This window comes from Peromyscus leucopus, chromosome 15, assembly GCF_004664715.2.
Source record: "Peromyscus leucopus breed LL Stock chromosome 15, UCI_PerLeu_2.1, whole genome shotgun sequence".
Classification (NCBI taxonomy): domain Eukaryota; kingdom Metazoa; phylum Chordata; class Mammalia; order Rodentia; family Cricetidae; genus Peromyscus; species Peromyscus leucopus.
Window position 1 is genome coordinate 19,116,438 of NC_051076.1, and position 19,093 is coordinate 19,135,530.

At 39.0% G+C, this 19,093-nt stretch overlaps 1 protein-coding gene across 21 annotated transcripts in view; it reads right to left on the minus strand.

Annotated features, from left to right (window-relative positions):
* The window catches only part of Cdc42bpa (CDC42 binding protein kinase alpha), a 209,066-nt gene that overhangs the window by 127,352 nt on the left and 62,621 nt on the right, over nucleotides 1-19,093 (minus strand). For 20 of the 21 annotated variants that reach the window (XM_028865457.2, XM_028865461.2, XM_028865471.2 and 17 more), the window contains exons 3-4: nucleotides 11,357-11,440; nucleotides 6,775-6,870 (exon numbers count right to left, since the gene is read on the minus strand). In XM_028865457.2, the coding sequence (XP_028721290.1) occupies nucleotides 6,775-6,870; nucleotides 11,357-11,440 (180 nt within the window). Of the gene's footprint in view, nucleotides 1-6,774; nucleotides 6,871-11,356; nucleotides 11,441-18,161; nucleotides 18,320-19,093 lie in introns of all 21 variants that reach the window. The other variant, XM_028865473.2, reaches the window with a different exon arrangement.

Genomic DNA, 19,093 nt, shown 5'->3' on the forward strand with positions numbered 1-19,093 from the left:
CAGGAAGACCACAAGGCAAAGGAAGCCTGAGTAACTCAGCAAGATCATTGCAAACTACAGAAACTAGTTAAAGAGCTAGAGATGCAGCTTTGCAGTAGAGCTTTACCTAACATGCCTGAGGCCCTGGGTTCAGTCCTCAGTGCCGGGAGTATAGGAACAAAAAACAATCCAGCTTTGGAATTTGGCTCACTGATTTGTCTAAAATTTTTGTCAGGATGTAATGACTATTTTCTAATAGACAGATGCCGATTATCTAAACTGAGCTACTAAATAATCTGTTCTTTTCTTTCATCAGTTGAGATGTGTCTTCATCACACTTTAAAACCTCCAAATCCTCACCTCTATCCCTGGGCACGATCCTCTGCTGCGGTTGCCTATGTTTGGGTCAATATTCTTCCATCATTCTGAAGAACTTCTCGGGAAAAGTTAAGGGTCTTACAGGACAGGTTTTTACTCTGAACTACCTTAAAAATATCATCCAATACGCCTAAACTTTCTTTAAACTCATTCAAATAAACATACACCAAGGTGCAACAATTCTAAAACAGATGAAGGAAGAACACAGCCCTCCAAGTGAACAGCACTTCCCAACTGTTTAGAAGACAGACAATCTAACAAAATTAGGACGAGGATATTAACAGACATTTACAGTCACCATGAGCCAAGTAACACATGCCCAACTGCCACAGTATGTCAGGAAATGAAGGACACAGCAGCAGCAGGACACCATGGGTGACTACGCTTCCAGAGAGTCAGAAGCAACACTGTTTCACATCAACATACACCACAGTCCTTTGGAACAGTCACTTCACAGGATCAAACCTTTAACTATGGAGCTGAGGATACAACTCAGTAGTCAAGTGCTTGCCTGGTGTGCACTAAGGCCTGGATCCTGTCTCTAGCATTGCATAAACTGGACATGATGATACACGATCATAACCCCAGCACTCAAGAGGTAGAAGCGGAAAGATCAAAAGCTCAAGGTACTGCTCAGGTCACACAGCAGGTTAGAGGCCAGCCTAAACAAACAAGGAAGAATATTATTTGACCTAACATTACTCATCTGAGAACACAATTACAACCACTATTTCAAACAGGGGTGGTAGAACATACCTGTAATAACAACCCTTAGGAGAAGGCTGAGTCAGGAGGATCACAAATTCAAAGCTGGCCTAGACTAACATAGTGAAACCCTGTCTCAAAAAACAAAAAAGCCGGATATTTAAGGAAGCAGTCAATAAGGCTCAGTAAGAACTGTATTTCTGGCTGGTGCTCTAACCCAGTAGTCAGTCTCTAACATCCACAGGGCCCTAGGTTCAAGTCCCATTAACTACTCCAAACTTTACATAGTATTATAAGGAAACAATGCAAAAACATCTGAAAATACATATTTTTTTTTTTTAAAAAAAAAAAAAGTCACTATACCACACCCAAGAGGCTGAGGCAAAAGTATTGAGGATGCAAGACCAGCCTGAGTTACATAGTGAGTTTAGGTCTGGTCCTGGATATATAATAAGATCCTATTTCAAAATAGGATAATTCAAGAAATTAAAGCTTAAACATTTTCCATTTTTCCTCAAGCATAAAATAAACAGGAAATTATGAATAAGAACATATGATAGAAAGATAATTTTCACTGATTCAGAATATTCCAAGACATAAGGATTTCATGTGTCAGTGTTTGACACAGCAGCTTTAAACATAATGAGTTTACTTGAGAAAAATATTCTATTCACACCTTAGTATCATACATTAAACTGTGCAGCTTCTGCTTACGCACATAAAGGCACTCGATATAATGCTACACTTTTTCATAGTATGTGACAGTAATATCTAAGAAAGTTGGAAATGAAAATCCAAATTATCTACTACAAATTTCTTGAGTTATATAGCAGCAAAAATGTTTGGTTACTTAAAAGAATGGTTAAAAGTTACTGTGCAAAATAAATATATTGAATACAATTTCTGTTTTGGTATCTAAAACTAGATTTGTCTACATTCTTAAATTGTTTTATTTTCTAATATCCTTTAAAGATTTAATTATTTATTTATTTACAAGTATACATAGGCCATGAGTGTATATATGTGAATCACGGGTGTTCAGGTGCCCATGGAGATTTAAAAAAACAGCATATATCCCCTGGAACTGGAGTTCCAGGCCGTTGTAAGCTGCCAATGTAGGTAGTAGGAACTGAACTCAGGTCTCGTATAAGAACAGCCAGTGCTCTTAACTGCTAAGTCATTGCTTCAGCTCCAAAACAGGTTTTATGGTTGTTTTGTTTTTGTTTTGGATGGTGCAGGGGGATGCAATCCAGGGCCTTGTGAATGCTGGGCGAAGTTGTTACCACTCAGCTACACACACCCACTTACTTTCTAATTTTCAAATGCTTAAAAGAATGGCTGCAATGATAGCTAAGACTTCTGAATTCTGCCTCTTGTAAATGACAAGAATTTTCATTTTGATCCTCCTCCAAATACTGTTACTTTTATTTCAATATAAGTAACATAACTGGTATATACAGATTACTTCTCTCAGAGAAAGTCACTGAAGAAGAAATATATATCCTAAGTCTAATACAAAGAATGCAAATCAGTCTAAATTCAGAAGACACAATGGTAATAAGCAGTTCTGACTTTTTTTTCTCCTCTTAATACTGTTTGCCAAATGTTTGCCTTTTGAAAGCTGGCATTTGGGGAGCTGGAGAGATGGCTCATCACTTAAGAGCACTTGATGCTCTCACAAAGGACCCAGATTTTGTTCCCAGCACTCACGCTAGGGACTCATGACTACCCATAATTGCAGTTCCAGAGGATTGGATGCTGGCTTCTAACCTCCACAAGCAGAAGGCACACAGTGGCACATGAACATACATGCAGGCAAAACATTCATATACATAAATCAAAAAATTAAAATCTGCCACTTGAGCACTTGTTTATATTTATTTCTATATTTATAACAAAATGTACTTTTTAAGCGATATATAAATTCATGATGATAAACCTATCTCCAAAAAATACATTGACAGGATTTTAGCCTTATTACTTTTGAAAATTACCATGATAAATACTTTTTCTAAGTGTAAATAAATACATAATTTATGTTCGATGTACTCACGAATTTTGCTAATAAATCTACATATATTATATCTGCCTCATTTGTTCATCCCAAAAATTTCAATAATCAAACTAAAGTCAACCAAAGATCATTCCGTTCACTCTGACACTGAATGGTAAACACATGCAAAGCTTTATCCTGTCGTTTATAAAAACAATTCTGACTACAAACCACAATGCTACATATGGTGCATTAAAAACCAATGCCACTGTTGTGGCAAGCCGTTTCTTCCAAGATCAAACCTTCCCTCGTGAAGGGAAGCTCGTTAAGACATAGGATGTTGACAGGAGGACAAACAGCAGCAGGGTGTTCCAAGCCAGGGCAAACTTTCCACGGCCCAGGGACGCTCCTTAAGCTCAGGAAGTAAACAACTCAAAATAGCTTCAGAAAGACTCTGAAACTGACCATATTCACTAGAACCAACCCCTCCTTCCTAAAGTGTACACAAACATTACAGACTGCTAAATGGCACTGTTAGCTAGGCCACACTGCCCAAAAGTCACTACTCAGAGCAGCAGAGCTCCCTGGAAAAGCACAGGCCACTTCAGACCTACGGCTCTACCTGCAGAGGGCGCTCTCCAACCTGCCGAGCTGCCTGCAGCTGTGCAGTGAGTTCCAGGTTCCAACTTTCCTGAGCTGTCAAACCCTGCTGGCGTGGCTTTTTGGTGATGGAGCTGACTTGGAGTCATTTCTGCTCCTGTAACTAACACTAATCCAGCTGAGTGGATCGCCAAGGTGGGCTCTGGTGGTATTAGTACTTCAGTCCGTCCTCGGGTCCACATCTGAAGTGAGTGGACTGCTCACATCTCCCTACAACTGTTGCAATGCTTGTTTTCCTTTCTATTTGATTCTTAAATGCTGTTTGCTGCCCACTAAATTGGTCTTATACCCAATTTTTTCATTTTTAAAAAAACATATAAGGGATATAAATATTGGAATAGCACTGTTTCTACACTTGGATCTGACTTGACATCAGACAAAAACCTCATGTATCTTACAGCTATAAACAAACATTTAGTTTTACTTTGGCTAAAGATACTAAGGATCATGCCATTTATGTTTTTCTAAATCTCTACCAAAGATTCAGAGGCACTGTATACACACATATGTTGGTTGTATAACAGACTTTAAAAACATAAAGCTAAAATGAGACAAAGTTTAATTACAACAGGAAATTCTGGAAATGACTATTTTAACATGTAGAATTTCAGCACAATTGAATGTTTCCAGGGGATTTAAACAGAGATCGCATTAAAGGCAAATGCAGATGAGTATAGAGAACGCTCAAGGATGACAGCAGAATCTTCTTTTTCTTCTTAACTAAGAAATACACTTAGTGTTCCTGGCTACCTCTTGTGCTCCTGTGTGTGGGGGGAAGGTGCAAGCCGAGACCCTGAGAGACCCTGAATGTGCTAGCATACGCTCTACCACTGAGTGCATGCCTGGCCCTGCTCTCCGCAGTCTCCACAGTGCCGTGTCTCCATCCGTTTGCTGACCACTCCATGACTTCTCTTCTTGGCGTCCTCACTTCCATCCACTGTGGGCACACCTGCTCGTTTCACACTTACAAGTAATACTCCATGATTCTTGCTTGCCCTGTCTTTACTGTTATTGTCAAGAGAAGCCAGGCCAAGTTTGCTATAGAGGCAGACAGTAAATACTACAGTTTTGGGAGGCCAAGAGGCAGGATTAAGGTTAAGAGTGGTTAATTACATAAGAGATAGAACAAATCTTTGCGTTTCCTTAGTTGTTCCTTTTTGTTTTTGGTTTTCTTTTTTCTTTTTTTTTTTTTTTTTTTTTTCACTTTTTTTGGTTTTTGGAGACAGGGTTTCTCTGTAGCTTTGGTGCCTGTCCTGGATCTCGCTCTGTAGTCCAGGCTGGCCTCGAACTCACAGAGATCCACCTGCTTCTGCCTCCCGAGTGCTGGAATTAAAGGCAGGCGTGTGCAGCCGCCACCACCGCCCTGCAACATTTCCTTAGTTTTAAAAGCAATCTGTGTTGTTCCTGATGTCTTCAATTTTTTGAGCAACTGTTTTCAATAAAAGAACAAGTTTCGTCGGGCTGTGGTGGTGAACGCTCTTAATCCCAGCACCCGGGAGGCAAAGCCACGTGGATCTCCGTGAGTTTGAGGCCAGCCTGGGCTACAGAGTGAGTTCCAGGACAGACACCAAAACTACACATGAAAACAATCCCTCCCCCCCCAAAAAAAGTTTCTTCTCCCTGACCATTTCCCTCTGCTTTTGCAATCAAGCACAATTCAGCACTGAACACAGGTTTTTCTTATCTAATACATAAGCTTCTCAGAAACCACCTATATGGCTGTAGACTCATTTTCATTTTATTTTTAGAAGTTATATTATAATGAAGTATTCTGTTTTAAATTTACTAATCTTACTAATCAATTCTTTCCTGTGAATTGAAAATGTGTTAATGTGTGGTATATCTGGCAATGTATGTGTACACTATATTCTATTAGTATAGATGTGTAATGTGTTTTAATAATAAACACAATGCTTTGCTATTTAATATTAATAACTTAAAAAATAAAATAACAAAAACTTCACTGTCCTGTGCATTAAAGCATTCTGACATGATAGGTATGTATTGTCAAAAAAAAATAAAATGTCATGGTACAGTAATATGCACAGAACTCGAAATGCTATCAAGTTATATAACTGGCTTGGTAGTTTTTGACAATCTGTAAGTCAGTAAGTGTAGCTATACTACAAGTTTATGAAAACTAAACTTGAAATTAATGTACTACTTATGTCACAAAATGGCATTCTGGAAGAATCTTCAGACTTTATACTTCTGAATAAATACAGCATTTTCATCATCTAAACTACTTCACATATATTACTTACTTGATTTTAGACTCATCATCTGGTATACTTTATGTAAGTAATACTAAGAAGAGAGAACTTTTATCTCTCGTTCACGATTCTCTCCAGGCACAGAGAACAGTGCCCAGCAGGGAGCACACATCCACTAAGCATTCAGCAAATAAACAAAAACTGTCCCCTATTCTTTCCATTCCAGTTGTCCAGTCTGATACATAACAGCATTTCAAGACATGAACGCTTTTCAAAAAAGATATACACCTGGAAATAAAAATGGATCAAAAACTGAAGAACTATGAATAGTAAGTAGGCCAAGTAGTTACCTATTGAATTGGAGCAAACTTCACCTTATTTATCCTTTGACTTCATTTCCCGTTTCTAGTTTCTCGATTCATTCTTATTTATACTCAGGTGGTACAGATTCTGATATGTCAAGTTTTCTCTAAGTTCCCCCCAAGCTTTTGTGAAGTGCTCTATGATATCATATAAATGTAGCTCAACTTAATACAGCACATGGTCACATTGGAAAGTGTGTCAAGTTTTCAGAAGCAGAACACTACTAATAAAATACACTGGGAGAGTCATAAAAAAAACAAAACCCCTGAACCGTCTCCTACAGCATTTAACTGAAGGAAATTAAAACAGCCTGGATTGAGTTTGGGATTTCTTATTTAAAGGCATAAGCAAATTCAACAACAACAAAAAAGCATCAAATTTCTCAGACAAATAATTCTCATACCACTGTACAACTCCCTCGGTGAAATGCAGTGTTTGTTTTTTCTATTTAAATAAGACTCAGATCACAAAAGCATCTCTTACTAGGTTGTTGTCGTCCTGGAAAGCGTAGTGCAGGGTTGTTATCCACTTGTTGTCTCCGTTCACCAGGACGTCCCTCTCTTCACGAAAGCACGCTGTCTGAAAGGGAAAGGAAATGCTTCCAAGAATACTTCACACAAACACAAAACACTTTCCAAGCAACTGCTCAAAATCTGTACCACAGTCTAAAATGCTTAATAGTTTTTAAAATTGCTAGAGTCCAAAACAATCCAGGAAAAGCACAGAATTATTTAGCTTAAACACAGACCAACCAACCTATTACCTAGATGATACAAATGTCCAGCTTTGCCATATCCACTTTTCCATTTTTAAAGACACAGAAAATGGACATTAGCAGGTGCTTTTGACTTTTGTGTTGTGTTTTATGATAAGACTGAACTTAGGATCTTGTACATGCTAGATAGTATTTGTGCTTGTGGGTTATATCCTCAGCTCTTACAGTTGATACTGGTTATCCATAAGGAAGATTAAGTAGCCATGATACATGAAACAGATTATTCTACAACTATCCCTAGTAACCTCATGTATATACACACAGGACTTATTTGGAAAACAGAATTAAATAGCACTATCTGAGAAAACACTAAAACTAGTAAATATAATCCATCTGAAATAATGACTTAAACTGTCAGTTAAGTTGCTAAAATCTATAACATTTTGCTTTAGGAAGAAGACAGAATCATGTTACCTACTTACTACTAAGTCCTGCTCTATGACTTAACTGACCTCAAAGTATGGTTTCCACTTAATATTTAAGAAGGCTGGAGAGCCCAGGAAACCCCTTTCCTGGCTTTATCTTACAATGACAGTGATCTGGAATTTTAAAGACAATCCAGTTAGAATCTAGTAAGTAACTGGAGCTTCACTTGATTGAAAATTCCAAACTAAACAAAACTCTGAAGACTTTAGTCAAAACAACAAATTTAACTTTAAGTTCTAATCTATCTTGAATTGCTTAGTAAAAAAAAGTTTTAAAAGATAAATATATATAATAAACTATGATATATAATTTCAAACGTATACAGAAGTAGAGAGTCTGACTAAATTCCTCCACCCAAAGTACTGTTACTCAATTATAACAATTATTTTATTACCCAATCTTATTTTATTACACTCACACACCATCCCTCAGTTCCACTGGTGTGTGCGCACACACACTTTATAAAAATAGTCTCAAGCATTATATGATCTATTCATAAGTGTTTAACCATGAAGCTATTCTTTTTAAAGCACAGATAGTAGGTCTAGATATAAGGCATAGTGCAGACATTCTGCTTAATGTACTTTGCCCTCAGCTGCTTATGCCAATTGGGAAAGATACTACCAGTATCTAGTAAAGAGAAGCCAGGGTACTTTACCACACAATGCACAGAACAGCTTGCATAGGAAATGACCAAGTATCAACAGTGGTCCTGTCAAGAAAATCTGTTCTTCATCAATATTAAACCATGATAAATGGACACTCTGGTGGTGTGGGGGTGCTCTAGGAATTCAATCATATTTTCTGAAGGAAAGAAAAAAATTTTCATTCCCTCCATGATTTGGGTCTCTAAAAACACAATGAACAAGGCATGGTAGTATATGCCTGTAATCATAGTGCTTAAGAGGAGAAAGCAAGCAGATCAAGTTTAAAGTCATCCTTGGTTAGCTAAGAAACATGACACTCTCTCAACAAACCAACACTTTACAACATAACATGTGCATGGGGTTACTAGGACTGCAGAACTAAGATTTAGCTGCTCATTTTCCCAACATATTCTGAGGGCTTTTTTCTTTTATTTTGTTTCTATGAGACAGGGTTTCTCTATGTAGCCCTAGTTGTCCTAGAACTTGCTCTGTAGACCAAGCTGGCTTTGAACTCAGAGATCTGCCTGCCCTGTCTCCTGAGTGCTGGGCCTAAAGGCCTGTGCTGCCACCATCACATGGCTGATTTTCAAATTTTAACCAAACATTTTTCTCCACAGTGAGACACATCTGCTCCTGGCAGGACCAATTACTTCAAAGAGGATGATGGGCACTGAAGAAAATCCATATTGAATTTTTCTTTATGTCAAAAGCTGGCCATGTGGGCCAAGAACATCCCTTGCTTTAATTGCTGACAGTTACTGTCCAAACTGGATCAGCAGGACACCAGAAAGGTGACTGCCAAACTTTGCCAAAACAAGGTAGGACAGCCCTTCAGAATTCTCTGCTTCACAGGAAAGTCTGTCAGGCATCCTAGGCTTTAGGACAGAGTGGGATGACCCAATGTTGTAGAGGAACTTTAGGTGACTGTCCAGGCAACTTGAAGTCCATTGTTAGGTAACAATTTACCCTTCTGGGGTCTTTGATGGAGTTGAAGACTAAATAGTTATAATTATAGTTTTCCTTAGTTGTAATAGAAAGTAAATTAGATACAAAACTTTAGACTCACCAAAATAAGGTTAGTATTTTCTCTAATTTTACGAAATACAAATAGATTACTGTAATTCTTACTTAATAGCTGTTTTGTGAATATGTACTTCTCTCATTGGTCAGTAATAAAGTTGTTTCGGCCTATGGCAAGACAGGGGGAGTGAGATGAAGAATCAACTAGGACACAAAGGAGGAGGGTGGGGTCGAGACAGATCCTGTGGGCAGTCCAAGAAGCAGGACGTGGAGGGCCAGTAAGCCACAGACCTTGTGGCAATGAATAGATTAATAGGTTAATTTAAGTGTAAGAGCTAGTTAGTAATAAGCCTGAACTACTGCCCAAGCATCTATAATTAATACAAGCCTGTGAGTGATTATTTGGAAATGGCTGTGGGACAGAGAAAAGTCTCTCTGTACACATTTCGCTTGCCAGAGTGATTTAACTTTCATACACTTTTACATTTTTCTGTATTCAGTATTATGTTCTTTAAATTTCAACCTTAATAGATTACTGGGATAATGAGCAACAAGAATTCCTGTGCTGAAACAGAAGTTAAATAAAGTCCATACATAAATAATAATTCTACAAAGCTGTCACATGACTCTTTAGAACATTCATAAAATCAAATTCATCAAATTAGCAATCCTATACAGCCATCAAAACTATATGCATAGTGCCTTCAAGATAGCTCAGCCAGCAAAAAGTGCTTGCCATTCAAGTCTGATGACTGAGTCTAGTCCCTAGATCCCAGGAGCTGGGGGTGGGGGGATAAAAATAACCTCCTGAAAACTGTCCCATGACCTCCACACACGTGCTTCACGGCAGGTACATGCCTATACTCATACATACATATCATGTACCTGTATGTGCATGCACATGTGCACACACACACACACACACACACACACACACACACACACACACGCACATGCACACGCACACACGCGCGCACACTTAGGCACACATAACAACCGATGAGAGCAGTCAAAAACCCAAGTATACTAATGATTATATCTAGTTGGCTTCTCATTCACTGGGAATAAGAATAAAGGCTTCTCTCCTTCACAAAATGCTGTTACAGAGAAATTTTTCAGATAAAAGAATATTAAAGTCTAAGATATTCATTTTGAAAAATAAATGGAATTTTAATAAGATTTTCCATTTTTTATGACAAGGTATCAAATTCACTGTTTTTAGTCATCTAGGGTGTGTTGTTGTTGGTGGTGGTTTTTTTTTTGTTTTTGTTTTCTTTTGTGTGTATGTATGTGTGCGCACGCTAGCCTTGAACTTGTTATCTAACTAAAGATAAACTGGAATTCTTAATCTTTTTCTTTCTACCTCCTAAATAAAAGCTGGATCCAGCAGCTTTTATTTACTTTCAAGTATATAGTTTAACATATATTTGATGGCCACACAAAAAAAGAGAGACACGGAAATTCTTATGCAGTCAGTAAAAAATGTTTTTAATATAACTAACAAAAAATCATTTGATAATATCTGTATGTGGCAAGTATGCTTAAGTTCACAGAGTTAATAAAACATTTATTTAAGCAATAACTTCCAAAGTTTAATGGTATTCCCCACCCCATGCCCAGGATTTCCACGAAATAAGTTTAATTTGGAAGGTTGTTGTAACATACACACAATCTAGAAAATCCTTTCATGTAAAAATTATCCTAAGATCATTTCAACATCCCTTTACATAAACTGGAGGCAACCCTGGCAAAACCACTGGTTAAGAGCACTTCATAGTTCTTCTACCTTTTTATCTTTCTTGAATGCTTGTCGTATGTGTGTGTGTGCATAAGTGTGTACACATGTATGCAGGTGCTTAGGTGCCATGGTGCACACTTGTTGTGGAGGTCAGAGAATAACTTTCTGCTGTCAGCTTTCTCTTTCCACCACAGGTTCCAGGGATCAAACCTCCCTCCACTAAGGCACTCCACAGGCCCCCTTTACACCGATACATTCTGCAGGTGGCGTGGCTGGTTCTGATAGTCTTTCTTCTCTCATTTTGAAATTACATTTTTACAAACACACAACGTTAATTTTGGTGAAATAATTAAATGCACTAATAATCTGTGTCTGCCTTGCTATGTATTCAGACAATGCATAAGCTCACAAAAGTACTCCAACCCAGTGCCATCAATTTTACAAAGAATAAAGACTCACCTCAGCTCTTTTCAGCATTTCCCACTTGTTCAGAATTTTCATGGCAAATACTTTATCTGCATTTTTTAGTTTAACTACAGCAACCTAGAAAAGATAAAAGGAAATACAACTTTTAAAGCATGGCCAAAAACAAAAAAATACTTTTTCCATTTTCCATTTTCCTCTCTGTAAGAAAAAAATACCAATTATCAATTATTTCAATGCCGCTCAATTCTAAGATCCTAAATTAAATGTCAAATTAAAATTTATATTAGTTAACATATGTCAAACAAGTCATTTTATTTGTGAACAGTGTCTGCTGCTTATTATCTTCCTTTCCAAGTTTCCTGCCCAGAAATTTAAACTCATCATCTATTACTAAGAAACTGACCAAGATGCACAACAGAAAGCAGCAGATCTTAAGAGACAGTGCCTGCCAGATTCCAGACGATGACACAGGGACTGCGGGGCCCAAAGGAGAGATGTTCTGTGGGAATCAAGCACTAGGAAGTGAACTGAAGGTGATGGTGCTCTTCACTCCACACACTCTTCCCCACTATGCGTGTATTCCAACTCATTCTTTCCCTTCCTCCCCCAACTCCCACCCAAGACCAATTACGGCTAACAGTTTTACAAACTGTGGACCACACACATCCTTCCCAACAATAAAAAGCAGTAGATGCTTCTGTATTGCATATATCCAGTTACAGATCAAAATACTGCCAAGTGCAGATAAGACTACTCTCACTGTCAACAAACTGATTCCATTTCTGTTTCCACGTTGTTTCCATTTAACTAGATAATCTCTTTAGGGCTCTTCCATCCAGCTTGCTGGGTTTGTTACAGGGCTGAAACTAAACTACAGAAAAGGCAGGCAGATATTCACCAACACTTCCAGTAACTGAGGCACCAGTGGAGAAAACAATCACTCTTTGCTTTAGTTTGGATACGAGGTGCCCTCAAAGGTCTCTGTGATGGTAAAGGTTTGGTCCCCTTTGGATGACAGAAGGCTTAACGTCTTAGTAACAGTTTTGTGCCTTTAAGTTGTTGGGGTCTGTGGGACCCTAAACTGACTTCATTATTTCCCCCTCCTTTCTTCCTATCAGGTGGATAGTTTTATTTTGCCACACACTCCCAGAACAATATGCTACTTCACCACAGGCCCAAAAGCAGAGAGCTAATTGATTACACACTGAAATCTCCAAAACCATAAGCCAAGATAAATTTCCCTTTTCATAAGTGAATTATTTGAGGTATTTTGTTATAGTAATTTGAAGCTAACAACACAGTATCCTAACATGCAGGGAAGAACATGTGTACAGATCTTTACAATTCAAGGGAGAATTTCCAAGGCTAAAAAAAAGGTTTAAATTCAAGCTCTAATTTTTAAGTAAGTTTTAATACCAAATGTACATATTAAGGGCACTTAATAAATTTGTACCTAGATGGGACAGTCATTAAAGTAATATGTTGACAAGATACAAATTATTGCATAACATTTCTCAGTAGCTGCCATAAAGTTACATCATCAAGCCGGGCGGTGGTGGTGCACACCTTTAATCCCAGCACTCGGGAGGCAGAGCCAGGCGGATCTCTGTGAGTTCGAGGCCAGCCTGGGCTACCAAGTGAGTTCCAGGAAAAGGTGCAAAGCTACACAGAGAAACCCTGTCTTGAAAAAAAAAAAAAAAGTTACATCATCAAATAAAATTGTGGAGGATGTGTCAGGAAGATGGCTCAGTAAAAAAATGAGCCAAGCCGGGCGGTGGTGGAGCACATCTTTAATCCCAGCACTCAGGAGGCAGAGGCAGGAGGATCTCTGTGAGTTCAGGGCCAGCCTCGTCTACAAAGTGAGTTCCAGGAAAGGTGCAAAAACTACACAGAGAAACCCTGTCTCGAAAAACCAAAAAAAGAAAAAAAAAAAAAAATTGAGTCACACTAGCAAGCCTAGCAAACTGAGCTCAATAGATCCTTGTAACCCATGTAAAAAGCCTGATTTGGTGGTGTACATCTGTAATCTCAAGATTCCTAAGGCGAGATGGGGATATGGATAGGAGAATCGCCCAGAAGCTTCCAGGACAAGTGGTCTGGAGGACACAGTACGGCAGCAGAAACAAGAGACCCTGCATCAACAAGGCAGAAGACAAGAACTAACTGCCAAGATGTCCTCTACCCTCCATCTGCCCAGCAACACACATCCAAGAGTCTAAATGCTGGGCATTGTGCTAAGATTTCACACAGCTCTACCATCTCTCAAATGCACTTCCAAAAACCAAAGCATTTCATAACTCACTTAGCAGTGTGTGCTGAAACCAGATTATTAGTTTTTGTTTTGGGTCGTTTTGTTGTTGTTGTTGTTGTTGTTGTTGTTAAACTCTCTTACTGTAAAAACAAACATGCTTAGCCAGGGAATGGTGATGCACGACTTTGACCCCAGCACTCGGGAGGCAGAGACAGGCAGCTCTCTGTGAGTCCTGGTCTACAGAGCGAGATCCAGGACAGCCAGGACTACAGAGAAACTGTCTTGAAAAGCCAAAATAAAGTTTCACTGAGAAGCATGGACAGGTGTGTTGTGCAGTGCTGCTGTCGGCCTTGCGGGGTGATGTGTAAGAAGGTGCACTCCATCACCTTCTTAGACTCCCAGAATGCTGGACTCAAAGCACCTTGGCTTGTGCAGCTCCACAGAAGAGGTTGGCAGTACTAGTGTGCAGCACCCACCCCACACTTCTACACCTAGCCAGCACTTACTGGGGGGGTGAGGAAGGTGGCGGCAATATGGGATCTGAAGCCAGACTACTGGTTTCAAATCTTGGTTTTATCATTTAACTGTCTAACTCTAGGTTTTTTCTTTAAAGAGTTGCTTTCCAATGTTTCAGTTTTCTCATCAATGGTGAGTTTAATAAATGTACTTACCTTACTTAGATGTAGTAAAGATCAAAATAATTACTATGCATATAAAGCACTTACTACAGGGTCCAGTAAATTGTTCAAGAGATGTGAGCTGTGACCATGCGTCTATACCATTATCTTTTTTTCTAAAGATTTATTTGTTTATTATGTATACAGAAGAGGGTGCCAGATCTCATTACAGATGGTTGTGAGCCACCAGGTGGGTGCTGGGAATTGAACTCAGGACCTCTGGAAGAGCAGCTGGTGCTCTTAACCTATGAGCCACCTCTCCAGCCCCCTATACCTTTATCTTAAGCACCCACTCTCCCCATCTCCTAACCACCTCTTGTTCATCTACCACTACTACAGGCCAGCCAGTATGTCTTACAATCCCTTCAGCACTAAAGTGAGCAACAGCTCTTCAATTTCTAGCTTTAAGTTTATAACTTTGACACTATACACATACACAGAAATGTCCTCAATTAAAAAAACCTACATACAAATAAAAGGTAAGTCACAATAATCAACACAGTATGGTTTTCAGTAGTAAAATACTAGAAAAGACTTAAATATTCTTAAAGAGGAAATGGACAAGATATAGTAAACCAAAAGAGAATTATTCATGTGACCAAAGAAATGTTAAGAATACTAATTTAATAGAGAAAAGCTCAAGCTCACCATATGATGTGAAACATAAATTTATAAAACATTGTAGATCATAATTATTTTTCATATAGATATATATACACGTAAAATAAATCATAAATTTCTATGCCATACATTAGAGGACAGACACCAAAATACTAAAAGATGAAACTACATCTAAAGTTTTTCAAAGAGGTAAGATTTTTATTTACCTTTCTAACTCTTCTGTGGAGTACACACACCCTTCATCTTGGTCACAACATGAACACACACTAGATGTGTGGTAGTGTACAATAAGGACCAACAAGAGCCTGAGTCTACAATGTGCATGGCAGTAGGGAATACCATGCTACTGCACAGTACACCTTAAAGGAGTTTCACGAGCTGCCTAAAAACTTCTCCAGAATGAAATGTGGTTTAGAGAAGTAACAGTGAGCTCAGGAAACATTCCTGAATTATCATATTAACACCACGATGAAAAAAGATTATGAAGCTCCCAAGGTGATTATTGATCTGTTCCTCTCTGTTCACACTACAAATGATTTCCCTCTTCATGGCAGTAGAAAATCAAAAATAATGTTCTCTCAGAACTCCCACTTTGGATCCTGTATGTTCAAGTGGCACATGAGGGATGGCATGTGTGGTGGTGTGAAAGAACATGCCCCCCCAAGGGAGTGGCACTACTAGGAGGTGTGGCTTTGTTGGAGTAGGTGTGGCCTTGTTGGAGGAAGTGTGTCACTGTCGGGGTGGGATTTGAGGTCTCATGAGCTCAAGCCAAACCCAGTGTCTCAGTTCACTTCCTGTTGCCTGCAAGATGTAGAACTCTGAGCTCCCTCTCCAGCACCATGTCTGCCTGCACGCTGCTATGTTCCACCATGATGATAATGGACTGAACCTCTGAACTGTAAGTGGCACCTCAATTAATGGTCTCCCCTGTAAGTGTCGCAGTGGTCATGGTGTCTCTTCCCGGCAATAGAAATCCTAACTAGGGCAGCACGTTACAACATTCTTCCTTAGAGTAGGGTATGTAGCTCAGTAGTAGAGCACTTGCACAGCATACACAAGGCTCTAGATTCCATTCCCAACACACACACACACACACACACACACACACACACACACACACAAATCAAAAAAGTGCATTAGTATGGGCTAAAAGTTACAAAAAAAGATACATTTCTAAAACATCAGAGATGATTTTAATAATTCCTAGCAACCATTCCTAGAAAACCTGTAACAGTACAGAAATGATCAGCATGTGGCAAATATACCAACTGGCTGTTGAACACAACCTGTGTATCATTGTGTGTAGCTATAGCTTCTAAGAATGACCACACTCTGTTACATAAGATTTCAATATCGAAGCAGTTCTGCATGTTTTGTATGGTATTCAGAAACCTAGCCTACCTCTGAAGTCAAAAGTCACCATATCTTCTCTTCTGCCCCAATATACCTTGCCGACATACCTTACCTGACCTTTCTACCTGTCTTCAGTCATAATCTATTCTCAACAGTACAAAAACAGCACGCTTAAATGTACTTCAGATGACATCATTCTTTTGCTCCAAACTTCTAGTGATTTTCTATCTCCCTTAAAGTTAAAAAGAAAAGCCAAAGTCCTTACCATAAACTCTAAGGCCTACTAACCTCCCTGGCCTCTACTCCTCACCGTTCAGCTCACTTCTGCTCACCTTGCACGATCCCACCTTGGGACTTGGTCTTGTTCTCCCCAAGACCTAGAGAACACTTTACCTCCACAGGGCCTCTGAGCCTGTCCTCTCACTTCCTCACTGAAATGCCACTCTGTCCTTTGGGACTTTCTATTACATTTTTTGCTTCCCTTTCTTCTTAATTCTCATAATTACTTAATATATATATATATATATATACACACACACACACACACACACACACACACACACACACACACATAGTCTAACTATGTACAATACTTACTGTTTGCCCCACAAGCTCTTTGGGTGTAGGGATTTCTACCACTTCTATTTACCAACACATGGTTAGTGCCTGAGAGTCAACAGGTACTCAGTAAATACATTCTGGAGAGATGAATGCTTTGTAACTCATGTAGGTAAATATATAGGGAACATTATAAGGGATCAATATTCTCATCTGCAAGTACACTACTACATGGGTGATGAAATCTAGAAATAATGCTAGTGATAATCCATCTTTTGTATGATTTATGGAGCCTATAATCTAGCTCACACTGCTCCCCTACCAGAGCTTTCAAAGTCTCACCTTTGAAAATAGGAATTATTGTTGTGTTACTATTGACCATTTATTCTCTTACATATTTCTCTTAAGTTTCTCTTATATAGCACCTACCATTATTTTTATTAATAAAACTAAAAACACTTATTTCTGAAGAAATTGTACTGTACGTACGTGTACTACACATGCTAAGCACACTACATATGCTATTCATTTCATCTCTACCCTAATCTGAAGGGTGCTCCATCATCCCCACTTAAAAAAAAACAGTAAACTAGTCTGTCATGGTAAAGCATGCCTATAACCCCAGCACTTGGGAGGAAGGGGCAAGAGGATAGCTTCAAGTTCAAGACTAGCCTGGTCTACATAGAGAGTTCCAATACAGCCAGAGCTATACACCAAGATTATATCTCAACAACAAATAAACAAATTGGAGGACAGCCTGGGCTACACACTACATTCCAGGCCAGCGTGCCAGCATGCACTACAGAGAAAGACACTGTCTCAAACAAACAAGGAAACTGAACAACTATTCTGTGAATGATCAATTATATTGCTAAAGGAATTTTAGGGTCAGGGGTGTGGCTCTGTGGCAGGACTGGCCTCACATACAGGAGACCCTGGGTTCAATTCCCAGCACTGCCAAAAAAAATTAATTAATTAAAAAATTTTAAGGAGCAAACTAAAATCTAAAATCACTACAACCATTTACTAAGCAGCCAGAAGTGTGCTCTTGATATGTAATTTATATAGAGAGCAGCAATAGGCAAAATATTTAAAACTGGTACATCCTGGGTAGCAACCCATTAAACAGACCCAGATTATAAATGACAACATGCCCACACCTGTGGGTCCTTTGGACTACAGACTGGCACTATCAAAGGCAAATCATGCACTAAGTTTAGATTCTTCTCCCAGGAGTCTCGGGAGAGCTGAGCAAGAGTCTTTAAAGAAAGAGGATTGCCTACAGGTATTCTCCCCTTTCGGGCCCTGTTCTAGACTCTGCGGACACATAAGGAACCAGGTAATTAGAGGAAGCAAGCTAATTAAAAGCTTTTGACACCTGAAGCAGGGGTAGCAGGCCAAAGCAGCAAGCTTTCACAGCAAGCTCTGAAGCCCAGAAGCCTGGAAGCTGCCGGAGCAAGGCTGGAGCAGGCAGAAGCGGTGAGCCACCAGGAAACTGTGGACAGGTAACACCCAGGGCGTAAGTTAAAGGTTTTCCTGAAAGCAAAAAGGAAAACCCAGCGTTAAGTCAAGCAGTAACTGGCACGAATGTGTTGTAGAGAGAAGATTCTTAACTCCCAGAGCCGCTGAACTTCAACTGTATCTTGCCCTTTATTGTTTCCCATGGTTATGTATTTCTTGTAAGAGTTTTTAAAAATAATTTATTTTCATGGTTTTTCTGACTACAAAACAAAAAACAAAAACAAAACCCAAAAAACAAACACCATAATTGATAGGTGGAAAAGGTATTTAACTGACAGAAATGCTCCTATCAGATATCCATGCCAGAGGTGAGCCTGCACATTGAGCTGGTAGAAACAAAATACATCAAAGGAAATAATTACCTGTTTAGGATCTTTGCATTTTTAAACTTAGCTTGTAAAAGCCACAGAAAATATTTGCCCTGGAGAGATGTTTGCATTAAGAATGAGCTTATTTTCTTCTCATGTTTGAAAAGTAAATTTGAAAAAGAAAGGTAGGCAATCTCTTCCCTTTCTGTCAGTATGATTATGTCACGTGGATTAGGGCGACAGCTGTCCTCTAACAGATGTCCTGAAAGCTCCTGTTTCAACATCACTGCTGTACTAGTGAGTGGGGGAGAACGGCGGGCGGAAACTTCAATCCCACTACATTTGGAGATCAAAAGCTGGAAACCAAGATTAGCCTTTTAAAGAAAGGAGCTCAAAGTCTTCAGTTTGATCCCACATTAAGTTTGATGCCTTTTAATGGGAGTTCTTGATAATGTTGAACCTGATGTGACTCCAGTGTGCT